Below are 16,266 nucleotides of genomic sequence, written 5' to 3' on the forward strand. Positions count from 1 at the left end.
AGGAGGAGGAGGAGGAGGAGGAGGAGGAGGAGGAGGTAGATAGAGACTGGAGATAAGGGGAGAGTAAAGGAAGGAGGGTCTCCAGGGTCAGCCTAGGCTGAGAAGTGAGTTCAGAGCTAGCCCGGGCAATTTAGTGAGACCTTGTCTCAAAATAAAAAGCACAGGAGAGATGCAGAAGAGTTACTTGGAATGCTTGCCTTGTGGTAGAACACATCAAGCCCTAAGTTCTGAGGCATAAAGGTAAATTGGAGTAAACCTGGGATCCCAGTTTTCTGCCTGTGAAATGGGCAAAATTAAACAAATTGACAGTACACAATCCTGGCAAGCTTACACTGAACTGCTCATATCATTGGAGGCAATCTGTGAAGTACAGCAAGAGCCATAAGGATGTCTCTGTCTTATAATATCTTCCTTGAAACTTTGTTTAAGGAAGTGTTCAAGCAGAAGGCTATAGGATGGCAGTAAAGCGAGGTTGTGGGGATGCCTAAATATGAAGCTACATAGGAATCATTTAGCAAATTGGGGTAATTAGACTCCTGGGTCACCAAAGAGCCATTCAAACAGGGTGCAAATTCCACAAAAACTTATAAAATATTTACTTTCTGATGTTGAGTGACAGGCAGGGATCACATATGGCACACAGGCCATGATGCCATGAGATTTATGTCAGTGACATGAAGGGATGCTCACAAGCAAAAACTCATCTAATTGGAATATGGGATATATTTTAGTTCACTAAAAAAAAAAAAAGTTGTTTTCAGCTTATAACAATTTGATAATGTGTTATTTCAAGGGCAAGAGGTAAAAAGGAGAAGCCCAGAGTGGCTGTACTTGCTCTTGGACCTTAGTCAGCTGGTTGGAAGGCTCACCCTCTGCTGCCACTGTTGTGTTTCATAGGGGACATCTACATGACAGTAAAGGGTGGATGTCCTACCACTCAGGCTTTATAGACCCACTACCTTCTCTCACATGCTTCCTCAGGCTAGCTCCTGGCACACTCACCTTCCTGATGCTCAGAATGACACATGAGTTAGTTACCCTTGGTGCCTGCAAAATGGAACCCATGGAAGAGCTCTCCATACCAAGCCAGACTCATACGTTGAACAACTCTCCCATCCTTCCGTGTGTGAGAGGGACTTAACATTTCAGAATGTGCCATGCTGAATAACGTATCTGGGGCTTCTTTCTAGTCTGATGTCCCCCTGCCTGTGACGGTAGGTTCCTTTGTGGATGTAGTAGTCATCTTTCATCTTCCCTTTGTCCCTTGGCTCACAGCAGTGAGCTATCTGGTGAGGGGATGTGGATAGAAGTGACTATCTCTAGGGTTTTAAAGCACTGCAAGCCCAGATGTGCTAAGCTCCTACTAAACTCAGGCCCTGATGCTCAATGTCAGAGTAATACTGTCAGGGAGACTAAAAAGCAAGGTCCTCTGCACTCAGACTTCAGGCTGTGTGACACAGAGGAAATCTAAGCTCTCTGGCCTTGGTAGTGACAGTGACGGCATATCTACCTCATGCCTTGCAGGGGTACGGGCAGGTTCAAGGAGGTAAGTTCACAAGTATATTCTTAGCCCTTCCCAAAACCTCTCACTACTTCCCAATGTGGCAATAGTATCTTTGGTGAACAGGTGGTGAAGAGATTTAGAGCAGTCGAGCAAATTGTGCTAGGCCACCCAGCACGCAAATGAATGGATCTGGGTCCAAAGTCAGATGAACCTTGAAAACAAAGCCAGCTCTTGCTCCATTTGCAGCTTAGGGACTTAGCAATGTAGAACTAGCCTGTAGCTTTCTCACAATACCACCAATTTGTTAAATTTAATTAGAAATAAGCCTCTCACATTTGTACAGAGTGTTTTACGGTTTATAACCATTCCTTTATAGACATATTTGACCCTAAGGGGAAGGCACTTTTAATTGTGTAAATTTTATGCAGTTTAGTGAATCAAAAATAAAACATTTATAGTGACCTATAATTTCAATATCTGAGTGTGTGTATGTGTGTGTGTGTGCGCACACGTGCAAGCATGCCTGTGTAAACAGTTATACTGAAAACATATTAAGGAGTTTTCAGCAACTTAGACCTTTCATCTCAAAATTAGCCAAGCTATGCCAACCCATTGTTCAACTCTGCAAGAGATATGCACAGAGCATTGGACCTTGAGCCTGGAGCAAGTCAATTGCTTTGTATCAAGCACAACATGACTGCAGTCTGACCAGGCATATTATGCCTGAACTCTCCATTGCTTTGGATGGGGATGCTGAGGCAGGAGGATGCCAAGTATAAAATCAGTTTGGGTTATAGAGTTAATTTGTAGTGAGATACTGTCTCAAACACACACACACACACACACACACACACACACACACACAAAACAAAAACAAAAAAAAAGCCAAAAAACAAAACAACAACAAAAGGTATAATGACTAATCTTAATTGTCAACTTGACTGACTACATCCAGAATCAAATAAAACCTATGTACCTGGGCGTATCTCAGAATGGGCAGATGTACCATTCCCTGAGTGGATCACCTAAATTGGGGAGACACATCCCAAATATTGATCATGTGAGGTCAGAAGACCCACCTACACCTGGGCCACACCTCTGATGAGAACTCACATAATGGGACCTGGATAAAAAGAAACCTTTGCTTTTTGCCTGCTTGCCTCCACTACTGCTGTCCAGGTCATCTCTCCTGTGGCTGAGGCATTCCTTTGCTGGTATTAGAACCTATGGCTTAAGGATTCCAAAGGGACCATTGGCCAGTGGCTCTGTAAGAATTCTCTGGGGACTCTACCACCAAATCAGGACAGCTCAAACATCCACTTTCATGGACAGAATAACTCGTGTATTCTTGGCCTGTCTACCAGGAGACAGCCACTGTTAGATTGCTTGGGCTTCAGCCTGCGAGTTGCTTTTATAAATATCCTTTTAATATGTATGCATTCAATCAGGTCTGTTCCTTTAGAGATAACTAATACATAAGGGGGATGGAAATCTAGTTCAGAGGAAGAGTATGTGCCTAGTACATGCAAATCCATATGTTCAATAATCGGCACTGAGAAAAAGAAAAACTTTGATATCTGTGTTGTGATGTGGGAGAGGGAACATGGGAGATGAAAATCTAATCTCTGTGTGCTGACTTTCCAGGTTCAGGAATAGTTGGATTCATTTGCTAAGCAAACTCTTGCTTGTTCCATCAAGCACCAAGACATGCACTGAGGAAGAAGAAGCACTGTGTTCATGGAGCTCTGGGTGAGTGGAGGAATGGCCCCATCTATGGTCGGCTAGTCCTGCTAAGAGCTGGGAAAACTGTCAATGTAGAAACACAGCCTTTACCTCAAAGGGAAAAAAAGATCATTTATTTTGGTGTCAAATATGAATGACCAGAACTCCAGAATACAGATAAAGTTTATCTCAAATATTGTGTCCTAACATATAAGCTGCTTCTTGAAGCTATTATAGTTACAAAACAGGACAAAGTAAAATAATGAAGACATTCTCTAAATACAAGTGTGGGGAGACCAGGTAGCCAGGTTATAACAAGGAGGGGAAATCTCTAAGACAGGACTGGGTTGCTATCTGATGACACTATTTGAGTGTGGCTGGTGGAAGCTAGTGATCTCTTAGTACATCCCAAGGGGTCTCATGTGAGTCACGAGGACGATGCAGACAGTGAGATAGGTAATGAGTGGCTATAAAGAGGAAATCTAACATAGACTGGCTCTAATTCTGCAGCTTTCCAATGCTATAATCATAGATGTTTCTAATCAGCCAATCAACCATATAAAAATCTTTATCATAGATGTGGCTTTTTGTTCTTCTTCTGGAAACTATAGTTAAAAGGAAGGGTTCAAACTCCTAGGCTGGTATGATGGAGGGCCCTGTAGTCTGGTTATCTCTGGCAGGATACAGCGTGGGGTTATCTTCTATACTTCATAATTCTCTCAGATAAATTACTCCACATTGGGACAGTGTTTACATATGTAGTTTTTAAATTCATATTCATTTTCACGTGCAAGGGTGATTTGCCTACATGTGTGTCTGTGTACCATGTGCATATTTGGTACTGGAAGAGGCCAGAATTGGATCCCCTGTGACTAGAATTACAGACAGTTGTGAACCACCATAAAGAAGCCAGGAACCAAACCATGGTCTCCCAGAAGAGCATTTTTGTAAGCTGAATTGTTCATCTTATGGCTTGAATACTATCATTGGGAATGTGGTTCGTACAACCTAGCAGAAAATTGTACTGTGTGCATGTTCCACACATTATTTAAGTATTTTCCTATTGTGTTTCTGTTACGTGATTTGCAAGTTTTTGCCCTTATAAATAATGCAGCAATGGCCTCGATGTAGAACTCTTTCTGCGAGTTCTGATTATTATTATTTTTTTTTTAGAAAAAAATTAGGGAACTCTCCTCAGCACCAGTGCCAGTCAGCCTACCTGCAGAACCTCCTGTTTGATGTGCCAGGCTGGGTTGGTACCTATAGGGAACTTCCCCTTTCCTGAGGAGAAGGGAAGGGGTTTGTGAGGGTGTGACTAAGAGGAGAGGAGGGAGGGCGTCTGTGATGGGGATGTAAAGTGAATACATAAACTAATTAATTAATGAAGAAAAAATAATGTTATAAAGAGGAGTTCACTTTGTTGTTTCTTCACCATGCTGGTTATTATTAATCAAGACACAGACTCTTGTAATATTACAGGTAAAAGAAACCATTTAATTAACTGCAACACTGGACATTTTATTGGGTATTTCAGCATTCTTATCTGTGTATGTGCACGTGTGGTGCATATAGATGTGCATGCGTGTGTGTATGTGTGTGTGTGTGTGCACGTGCAGATGTGTGTGCATGTGCATGTATGTAGGACAGTGGTTGACATGAGGCATATTCCTCAATTGTTCTTCACCTTAATATTTGAGACAGTGACTCACTGAACTGATTCAGCTAAGCTGGCTGGCTAAGGAGCTCTAAGAGTGCGTCTTTCTCCACCCTACACAGTGCTGGTGTTAAAGATGGGCATCATCAGTACTCTAGGACTTTACGTGGTTCTGGGAATCTACCCCTCATTCTTGCATAGTAGACACTTCACCTACTAACTCATCGCCAAGCCTTGCCCCTTTGACATTTTCATTGCATGGATCTGTTTGTGCCATTCATCTGTTTATCTATCAACATGATCACATTTTAGTGACCACAGCACTTTCTACAGGGGTATTTGCCCTTGGTTCTCATTTTGCCGCAGCTTTTCCTGTAGCCTCTTAACCCATTTGATTTGTGAGTACTGTCAGTATCCACCACAGACATCCCTTGGCCTTCATCTTTTCCTGAATAGTGAACTTTATAAGCACAATCTTGATGGTGCTTCTGCTTACATTTAAGGAAATGAGCCTCCTGCCTAATAAAAGAACATCCCTTCTTTATTTTCTCTTACTTATTACCTTCATCTATACTTTTGAGTGTCTAATCTATCTGTAATTTATTTAGTATATCATGCTACATACCAAAAATTCCATTTCCCAAATTATTTATATTACATGCTATTTATTAAGCATGTGCAATTTATTAAGAACTTACACAATCAGATAAATCTCTAAACACTGTTTCTCCATAGATTGTATTCTATGGAGGGCTTTAATTATTATAGTGATTATAAATACTTTTATCTCAGAGAAATCTCCTCCTCCTGCTATTTTTTAAGTGGTCTGGATTACTCCCCCTGGCTATTATTTCTGATCAATTTTTAAATTGCTTTGTTAAGTTCCAAAAAGAATCACATTAGGAGTTTGATTGCAAATTATATTAAACCTATAAATTAATTTGGGAACAGTGATATCTTCACAGTACTAAATTTGCTAACCCAGTGGCATGATATATGGCTCCATTTATTCCAGTCTTGTTTAATTGTCCTCAATAACATTTCAGAGGTGTGTGTATTTTCATACAGATTCTGAGCCTTTCTTACTTTATTCATAAGCATTTATATTTTAATTGTGTTTGGGAATATGATATATTTCATTTTATTTTTGTATCACTTACTACTGGCATGTAACTATTGATTTTTATTTATTTGCTTGGTCCAACTACAAGACTGAAATACATTAGTATTTCTACTAGTTTTTTCTCCCTTTTTTTTAAAGTTTGCTTTAGTCTCTTGGGCTTTGAGACTATAAGAACATTTTCCACTTGAAATAAGAAAGCGCCTTCCCATTGCCAGCTCACTAAGGATTCTGATCAGTAATGAAGGGTGAATTTCTTTCAAATTACTTCCCAGCCTCTCCTGAGAGGATCATATGGTTTTATCCTCTGACCACTAGAAAGAAATATCATACCAGTAGTTTTTCTGATATCTCACCATATTCTGAGAGAAGCCCCACTTGGCCATGGTATATGATGCTTTGATAACCACACTGAATTCTGAGGCTAACATTAGACAGCTTGGTAGCTCCTGATCTTAGTTTTGTTGTTAATTTGACAGGATCTAGAATCACTTGGGAGATGAGGATGTAGATATCCCCTGTGATAATTGATGTGTAAGGACCATAATAATCAGGTCCATTGTGGTTATGGGAATCCTTGACTGTAGCCAATCACAGGGGATTGAGTAGCAGTTTTCCCCACCCCCACCTGTGACTACCAATGTGATGGAAGAAGTTGCTTCAGGCTCCTGCTGCCTTAACCTCCCCTCCATGATGCACTGTGTCTTTGAACCATAAGCCAAACTAAGCCTTCCTTTGCTTAGGTTGTTTCTTAAAAGTTGTTGTTTTAATTTTTCTAATTTATTTTCTGTGTGTTCACACAATTCACAGGCCAGAGGGCAACTTGTGGCAATTGTGATTCTCACCTTCTACCATTTGAGCCCCGGGGAATGAACGTAGGTGTGAGAGTTGGCAGCAAGGGGCTTATACTGGCCCCTCCTGCAGGGTTTGGCAGGTGTTTGACCACAACAGCAGGAAGGAAGTCAAGACATCACTACATATTAAAGGTTCAATTCCTGGCTCTGCCAGTTGGGCAGATGTGTGACTGTGGTCATGTTATCTGTCTCATAGCCACTGGAAGAAATTATAACTGCCCTGAAGGCTGTGGCAAGAATTTCAAGCTACCCACTGCCAACCTCATGCTATGCAAGCTACAGACGTCAGATATTCATGATGACAGACACTGTTTGCTTTAGAACAACCATCCATCCGCTGTATTTATTACCTTAAGCTTTTAGAGCTTCAGGAGTAATTGACCCCAACTTTAATATAGATAGGGGCTGTTTTCATTGAATTATCTTGATACATAAATAGTATTAGCTCTTGTCTTAATTAAGGTTTTACTGCTGTGAAGAGACACCATGAACAAGGTAACTCATATAAAGGCAAACATTTAGTTGGGGCTGGCTTACAGTTTCAGAGGTTCAGTCCACTGTCATCATGGTGGGAAGCATGGCAGCTTCAAGGCAGACATGCTGATGGAGAAGAAGCTGAGAGTTTTACATCTTGATCCATATGTAGCCAGGAGAAGACTCTCTTGAATTCTAGGAGCCTTCAAAGCCCACTTACAGGTGACACACTTCCTCCAACAAGGCCACACTTATTCCAACAAGGCCAAACCTCCTAATAGTGTTACTTCCCATGGGACAAGCATACTCACAGGACCACACAGCTCTCATTACCATTGTGTTTGTGTGTGTGTGTGTGTGTGTGTTTGTGTGTATGTATTGTGTCTGTGTCTCTGTGTGACTGTCTATGTGGCTGTGTGGCTCAGTTTTTCCTCAGATCTGAACCTTTAGGATTGAGAGAGATTGGGGTAGAATTGGTCAACTTCTCCTTGTGCTTCAGCTTCTAGGAAGCCCCAAGCCCCTAGAGAGGAGAGGCTGGCAGGAGTATGTAAGTGTGGGAGAATGCAGAATGATGCTCTTGTTGTTGTTGCCCTGGAATTTGCTTTATGACCACTAATGAGCAGATTTAAAAAGATGGCATTCTGCAGAGAAGAGCAAGGTACCACCAGCCATCCTTTCCAGAGGTTGCAAGGAGGTACCCAGTTGGACCCTCACCACACCCTCCCAACACCATACTCTTTATACAATATGCAGTGGGAGTAGGGGGAAGAAAGTATCTGCGATTATGAAGTGTGGGTTTTAAGAGAAAGGGCTGTAACCTTACAGCCACCTCTTTCATAAACCAAGGAAGGAAGGCTCCAAGGCAGCATGTGATGGAAGAGGAGAGGAGTCTGCAAGAAGAGAAGATAGACCTCTTGGACCCCGGAGAAGACACCTTTTGGTTCTCATGGAGGCTCTAGAAATGATGAAATAGCAGGCCATGGTTCTATACCACAAGTGAAGAGGGCAGTATAGGAACACTAGAGAAAACAAAGAGAGATGACATAACCAATCCTTTCCTCTTTCTGAGGAAACAATGGTCATAATATATGTTTTGTAGTTGTCTCTAGTCTGAGTTTGCATTGTATCAGCAGCAATGTCCCTTTGAGCATGCTGTGGCATGTATGAAGTTTTTGTCACTGATCTTTAAAATCTGTTGATTCTATTATTTCATTTTGGATGGGATGAGGATTTGATATTTTTTCATTGGCTAACCTTGCCATGTTCCCTTAAGCTTTCTGGATGATTTCACCTGACTATAGAGCAGGACCACAGTGAGGAAGAGATTGTATATTCATAATAACATTCACTCAGAAGGTAGTTCAATGCCCTGAGCCAAATTATGCCACATCTGCTCCCTGACATATACACACCATCACATTACAGATGGTTCAGCAAAGCTTATAGCAATGAAAAGAGAAAAGAAAAGAAAAAAAGAAAAGGTCCCAGGGCATAGTGAAATGAACTTGTCCTATTTTTGAAGACACTTAAGTATTTTTTGCCTTTCTCACTCTGCTCTGATGCAGAATTGTTCTCTAGAATGAAAGACCTTTCTACACTGACCCTAGTGTCCTCTTTGAGAAAAGAGACCCCTGAAGATGCTATCTTTAGGGTTTCAGGACTCTCCTTGACCCTTTCTTTCTTAACTGGCAAGGCCTCGTTCTTATGTTCCTCGACCTTCTAGAAGAGAAAGGGATCTAAATGGCACGTGTCTCTACCTTGCCTGGGCCTCTGGACAGAACCCAGAGAAAGACCAATCCCCATCCTCTGCACTCTATCTCCACCATCAGGTACCATCAAAGCTACTCAGAGAGGACCACAGATAACTGCACAGCTACAAGCATCCCATCTTCCCAAAGACATCAGATCTTCTATGTTAAGCACAGTACTACAGAAATGCTCTTATGATAGGATCTATCATGCTCAAGGAACAAAATTAGTCCACGTTTAAAAACCCTCTTTCCAGGTCTGAGATTCCATTCTAATTTATGTTCATCAAAGGCTCTATTAGTGTCTCTGCTAGGCACAGTCCTTACTGAAGCTCTGGGGGTGGGGTGATGTGATATAATCTTCTTTTAATGGAAGAAAAGAAGTGAAGGCATGGAGAGGTGAGGTAATACATCCCTGGTCATCCAGCTAGCAAATGTCCTGCTTGAAATAAAAAACAGATTCTCTTTGGCTCTAAGACCCATATCCTTTTCACTAAATTCTAATGATGACTCTCACTTCATTGAGCTCAGCAATTTGAATTCCTCCATTTTATCCCTCTGGAGAAAAGAGAGAACTAGACACATATCATTTCAAGTAGAAACCCATAAATATGTAAATAAAATATAGCGTGCAATCAGCCCTCAGGTGACGGGAACAGAAAGAGAGCCCTTCAAATCAGCTGCAGAGCAGGCAATTCCAACCACGTGGGTGGAGTGAGTTTCCACTTGGGGAATCGGAACTTTGCTGGACTACGGTGAAGTGGGCTCTCAGGCAAGTGGGTCTTTGATTTATAGGAACCAGCAATCATGTTAGGACGGGACAATCATCCAGCTTACTGAATGGATTGGTGACTATAACAGGGGTGTGAAGAGAGCTGCTTGGGGTCTGGCTTCAGCTGGGATTTGAGAAGCAAGGGGAGAGATTTCAAGAGGAGAAGAGGCACAGCTTAAGGTTCCAACACCCTGATTTTGAGATAACGAGAAATGCTGGCAGACAGCAAAACCAAGGCCTACATGTGGCTGTTGTGGGGAAGTGGATCTTGAGTGACATGTGGTGGAGTCTCTTCTGTGTGGTGCTAGATGATTCTTTCAGGAAACCAGCATGCTGGTGGTGAGGCTGTTAAAACTGATACCTACAGAAGAGATGCCAAGCCAGGCTGAGTCCATATGGTACCTCTTGTTTTTCCCAATTAATGACCTGGGTAACATTTCTCAGTGCCATTGTCTTCAGGGTTCTTTAAAACCTCCAAATGATTCACACAAGAGCCTGCCTCCTAGTCATACTTTTTCTCTTTTCCATATAAGATACTGCTACATAGCCCAGGCTGGCCTTCAACTCATAACTTCCTTTCCACAGTCTCCAGCATGCTGGAGTTACAGATATGCCCCACAATGTCTAACTGCCTGTACTTGGAGCCTAAAGGGTGTGACCCCCAAGATGAATTGTGTGGCAATTAAGTTATCACTGAGTACATAGAGAAAATAGTAATAGCTCAGTTGCTTCACCAGGGAAATGGTCTGTGAGGATAGTGTAGCCTTCCCTTTAGAGTCAAGGTTTAAAGTGAGCTATCTATTATCCAGCATCCCTAACCTCCCATCTCTGCCTAGATGCCTGCTGTGTGGAATATGCTAGAGGAAAACACCCAGTGTTCTAGATAAGAAGGCTACCCAGAATGTAGACTGCACTGTGAGCATCATGTTCAGAAATGGTACTCCCTATGAGAGGAAAAAGAACAAGAGTACATGACCCACAATCTCAATGGGTGCTCATGCTAAAAACAAACAGGCCAGCCTTCTTGTCTGTATGTAACAACTCACAATAATACCATGCATAACACCATCAACAGATAGTGATTGGTTTCATTACAGGCGTCTAAAGAGCATTTTGAGCTTTTCAAAAACACTTTGATATACATCATTGTCTTTGCCCCTAGGCCTTTATCTCAGGGAGGATGATGAATGATTAAAATGAGATAAAGGAACAAAATGATGAATTAAAAATGAATGAAGCATCTTAAGGGGACAGCAAGAAGATGGAGAGAATGAAAAACTGATTTCATCAGTGCTAAGGAGGCTCCTACCTTAATGTCCAGGTGAAGTTGGGGGAGTCCTCATGGACAGAGCTCAGTTTTCTTAAGCTCCAGATGACTATATCCCCATTGGCTGCTATTCATCTTCCCCTAACCACATCCTATTCACTCCTATAGCCATCTTCAGTACTTCCCATCTCAGAATACAGTTCTCCTCTCATGTCTCAGTCGCCTATACCAACAAGCTGGAGATATCACCTTAGATCCCCTTCACCCATCCCCACATTTACAGCTCCTTGGGAATCTGTCTATGGTATAATTAGCTAAAAGTGTGCTCTGAGCTCCTGACTCATTGGTCTGGGACACTCTTCAGATAAACTCCTAAATGTTCCACCCTCAAGTGTAAGTCTCAGCCTTATAATGCCAAGGATCTATCAGGTTGTGACTTGTTATACACAATAGAACAAGAACATACCCTTACTTGCCATCACAGACTTGGTTGCCCTGATATCTTTTTGAAGCTTAGTTATACCTACCCATGGCCAAGCTTCTCCCCTGCCTGTCCTGTCCTGTCCTTTCCAAGCTGGCCTCTTCTACCACTGCCTAGAGCAAAGTTTGGCTCACAGAAGAGAATGAGTAAGTGTTTGGTATAAAAGACAAACACAGCCATTCATTTATAGCTTGTCTCCATAGTTACTACCCAACCCCATACTTGAGAGGACACTTGTGAGCAGAGGAACCACCCCCAACCCAGGGCTAGAGACTCTATCAAATCAGTGGCGGGGAGATCCTTAGAGTCAAGAGACTTGGCTTTAAGCACTTACACACTGTGTAGCCTTGAGCCAATTATCTGAGTCTCAGTATTCCCCTTGTCTACCTCTCAGAGCTGACTTAAAGATGAAGTTACACAGTCAGTGGGTCTGCCCCCAGAGGGCAAGCCAATGCACCACAGTTTGTGTGTGACTCTGTGTGAGTTAGGGCTTCTGATTGCCAGCCCTCACTCTTGTACTTTCCTATTCATTGGGTACAGAGAGATTAGGACTGGATCTACTTAATTCTTAACTAATTAAGAACTTAATCTTTTTTGGTTACTGTGACACAATATTATAGAATATGTTATTTATAAACAACAGAACCTTTGTTTGCACAGTGCTGGGAAAGGGCTGACTGTTGGCTCACAGACCAGTCTTCTCATTGTGCCTGCATATGGTGAATGAGCATGAATGTTGGGGCCTCTTTCACATGGTACAAATCTACCTATAACCAAGTCACTCCAAAAGGCTCCATATCCTACACCATCCTAGGGAGACCTAGGGTTCAACTTAAGAACTGAGGTAACAAAAGTGTCCAGTCTCTAGCAACACTGATGCTACTGGTCCAGGAACCCCACACTGAGACACACTGCTCCAGATGCCTCTATGGACATTGCTCACCCCATTCTCACAAAGTACACTATTTTAACACTCAAACTTCATTTTTATATCTTACCCTTTTTTTAAAAAAGTGTCTAGAATATCTACCAAGTCTGTAAATTCCTCTGGGCAGAAATTATACTTTCCACACTCTGCACACCCTCATTTTCTGTTTTGCAAAATAATGAGTACATTTCCAGTGTGATTAATAATAGAATAGGGAGAGGGGAGAAAACTCCCAATACCAACGGTAATAAAGAACATCTACAAATGGATATCAGCCCTGGATTCTCTGAAAAATTAATTATGAAGCAAAGAACATTCTACCATCAGTGGTGATGGGAAAAAAGATTATTTTCTTTATGACACATTTTGTAGAATATAGGCTATTTGAGCTTTAAGCCTAACTTACTTAAACACCAACATTTCTGGAAATACAATACCACAAACAACATTTCAACTCATAATTTTTATAGTGATAGTCAGACCACTGTGTCTGTCACATGTAAAGTCCTTTCTACAGTCGTGGCAACTGTTTGCAATAGGTTATAAATTTTTATTGAGATGATCATCTCGCAATTGAATTTCTAACTGCATTATATGATCATGAGCAAATAAGCCCACAGGGGCTTTGAAAGTGCTTTGAATATCATTTCTAAAGATCAGAACCCCCTCCAAAGCCTTACATTTACCTTGTGGAAAAAGGGGAAGTCTTGTCAACAGGTTCAAATCAATTATTTTTATGGATGACTATTATAGTGCAGAGCTGAGTTAAGGTATTATCCGGCTTAATAATGTACCCTTATGTCCTCTGAAAGCAGTCAGCTTCGTAATCAGGTTTCAATGAGGAATTTTACCAAAGACCAGTTTAGAGAAATCGTTGGGAAAATGGACTCTCTGTTCATCATAGTTGTTCAATAACTTTCCAAGGAGTAAGTCTGAGCCATGAGATGTTGGAGCTCCTTGGCTTTCACACTATTGGATGCACTCCTGAGATGCCTAAGATTAGCCACTGTCAACTCAGCCACTCAAATCGGTTCACAAACAACTGGAAACTCAAGTTTGCTCCTAAACAATTGATCAATGAGGGAACAATGTAAGCACAGAGCACATGCTACATCTGCCCATCTGTGACTGTGCTGACCAAAGACAGAAGTGAAGTAAAAAACCTAAGCCACACAGAAACACACACACCACCACCTGACTAATTCCTCAGTTCACCACATTGTAAGACACATCCATTTGTACCTAGAGGTTCCTTTCCATCTAGTTCAGATGTCCTTTTCCTGCTATCCAGTTACTCACAGGCTGAAACCCCCTACCACTTGTATAAAAGCAAATAACAAGCTGTTCCTGAGATGTTGGCTATCTGCATTATAGTGTTTTGCATGTTCTGATCCACTTGATGTCTAAAATTGTGCTCTCCTGCGTATGTGTTACTAAGGATACAGGGGGTACCTCTACCCCTACATTTCCTCCTAAGCCCTGTGGTCTTTATTGTATGATGCACCAAAGGCCAACAAGTTTAGGGACACAGCTGTCAAATTATAACAGGCCAGAGGCAGCATACTCAGATGTATTCCATGTTTCTATACCTACAGATTGTTCACTTCCACCTCAGAAACATCTTTGGTGCATTTTCCCTCAGAAGTCTGTGCTGCATGCTTCACTAAGCCCCATGCCACAGCAGCACAGCAGCCCTGAGCTTGGGTTATCAGCAGCACACACCTCTCTACTCATCATGGAGTAAGGAATGATCCAAAGCTCTGGAACCCAAAACCCAAGTCCAGAACCTGACTGGACCACTGGCCAATTCACCGAGCTTTGTATAAAGTTAGAAAATACCATCTCTCTCCCTTTGTGTATATATGGGACAAAAGTACTTTCAGGGAATGGTATTTGAGGGTGATAAGAAGATAATGGGAGTTTTAGAAAAATGAACATCAGTCTCCCTTAATTTCATAACTTCCATTCAGAGATCCAATCTTAGTCAACAGGCAAAGCCAAAAGGCCTCATAGATAGAGTTGTACACACCCTAGTCACACCCACAGCCAGCAGCTCTTAACCAGGAACAGCTGGAAAACAACTGGAGTCAGAAACCCTCAGGTAAAGGAGAATCCAGAGGCCCCTAGTACCAAGTCAGACTCGTAAGCAGAAACCAGCATCCCCTAGAGTATTTGGAGTTAGGTAGTTCTCAGGGACCAAGACAATTTCAGAATCAGCTCTGAGACACTGTCAGAGCCAGAAAACTGTAAAGAAATAGCTGGAAGTAGGATCTCCTCAGAGACAAAAGTAGAACCAGGATCCACCAGAGAAATGACCAGATCCAGTTTGTTTGGTCCTGGGCCAAGCAAACCATACATGTTAGATACACAAATGGAACCAGAAGCCTGCAGGGATGTAGTCTACATGGGGACTTTTGGACAGTCAGAGGCAAAATCTCTCAGTGACACCAAACTAAGACCCCCCTCAAAGACATGCAAATGGCACCAGGATTCCTCAACATGATGGAGCCAATATCCCATCAGAAATACTTTCAACATGATGAGCATCTCCATTAACCAACCAGAGGCAGAAGGTTCTCAGAATCATAGCCAGAACTGAGAGTGTCTCTCAAGTCTGAGCAAACCCTTAATTGTCTTTCCATAAAAGGAAGCAAGCAGATACACACCAAAGAAACTAGGAATGACCTATGCCCAAAAGGCAAGAGGAGGGCCAGTCAGAAGAACAGCATCCTTACCGGCACATTTGGTCCTGGTAGTTAGGGGTGGTCCTGGTGGTCCTGTGCCCCCCTCGCCTGGTCGTGTGAGCAGCACCCGGATCTCATACTCCACATCAGGGTCCAGATGCCAGAGCTTGTAGTTGGGAGAGTCCACGATGTGGGTCTCGGCCCAGGTGCCTGTGGTTGTGCGGTATTCTACCTCCTTCAGTATGATGGGGCCATCCCCAATAATGGAGTTGGCATTTGGTTTAATCCACAGGTAGGTGGCACCCACGGCCAGTAGTTCCGGGGGAGCAATGGGCGTGGGAGGCTCTGAAAGAAAGCAGGCAAGCAAAGGAATTTCAGCTTTAAGTGGCATCTTGAGATGGATCCACAGCACAGCAAAAGAAAGAACCGACTCCTGAAAGTTGACCGTGAACTCCACTTGTATGATGTGAAACATTCATGTGTGTATGCATGTGTACGCATGTGTGTGAGTGTGTGTGTTAACTTGTGTGAATATGTGTTTAGGGACGGCTGGTTGAGCCTCTCTCAGGGGCTGATTCTCCCTCTCTCAGCAGTCACTAAGTGCCTGCTTGTAGCTCTTTATTTAGGAGTGGAGCCTTGTAAGATTTTTCCCATCTACTCTGGTGTTGTCATTATATTGGTCTTGTCTAAGGACCATGCTATTGAAATGTCATGGGTACAGCTGTCTCATATAGAAGACATCATCTCACATCATATGCCCCCAACCTGTGGCTCTTAAAGTCTTTCACCTCCTCTTCCAAGTTCTATTCTGAGCCTTAGTTATAGGGTTTGTATTATAGATAGATATACCAATAGGGTTGTATTGCTTTCTGGATTTTGCCAATCGTGGGTATGCTGGTTTGCTTTATGTTGACTTGACACAAGCGAGAGTCATCAGAGAGGAAGAATCCTCAATTAAGAAATGCCTCCTTAAAAATCAGGCTGTAAAAATTTATATGCCTCAGTACAGGGGAACACCAGGGCCAAGAAATGGGAGTGGGTGGGTAGGGGAGTGAGGG

At 42.3% G+C, this 16,266-nt stretch overlaps 1 protein-coding gene across 12 annotated transcripts in view; it reads right to left on the minus strand.

Moving 5' to 3' along the window:
• Ptprt (protein tyrosine phosphatase receptor type T) overlaps positions 1-16,266 on the minus strand; it is a 1,083,833-nt gene that overhangs the window by 571,165 nt on the left and 496,402 nt on the right. For all 12 annotated transcript variants that reach the window (XM_021156881.1, XM_021156878.1, XM_021156880.1 and 9 more), the window contains one exon: positions 15,260-15,553. In XM_021156881.1, the coding sequence (XP_021012540.1) occupies positions 15,260-15,553 (294 nt within the window). The remainder of the gene's footprint in view (positions 1-15,259; positions 15,554-16,266) is intronic.

This window comes from Mus caroli, chromosome 2 (assembly GCF_900094665.2).
Source record: "Mus caroli chromosome 2, CAROLI_EIJ_v1.1, whole genome shotgun sequence".
Taxonomy (NCBI): Eukaryota; Metazoa; Chordata; class Mammalia; order Rodentia; family Muridae; genus Mus; species Mus caroli.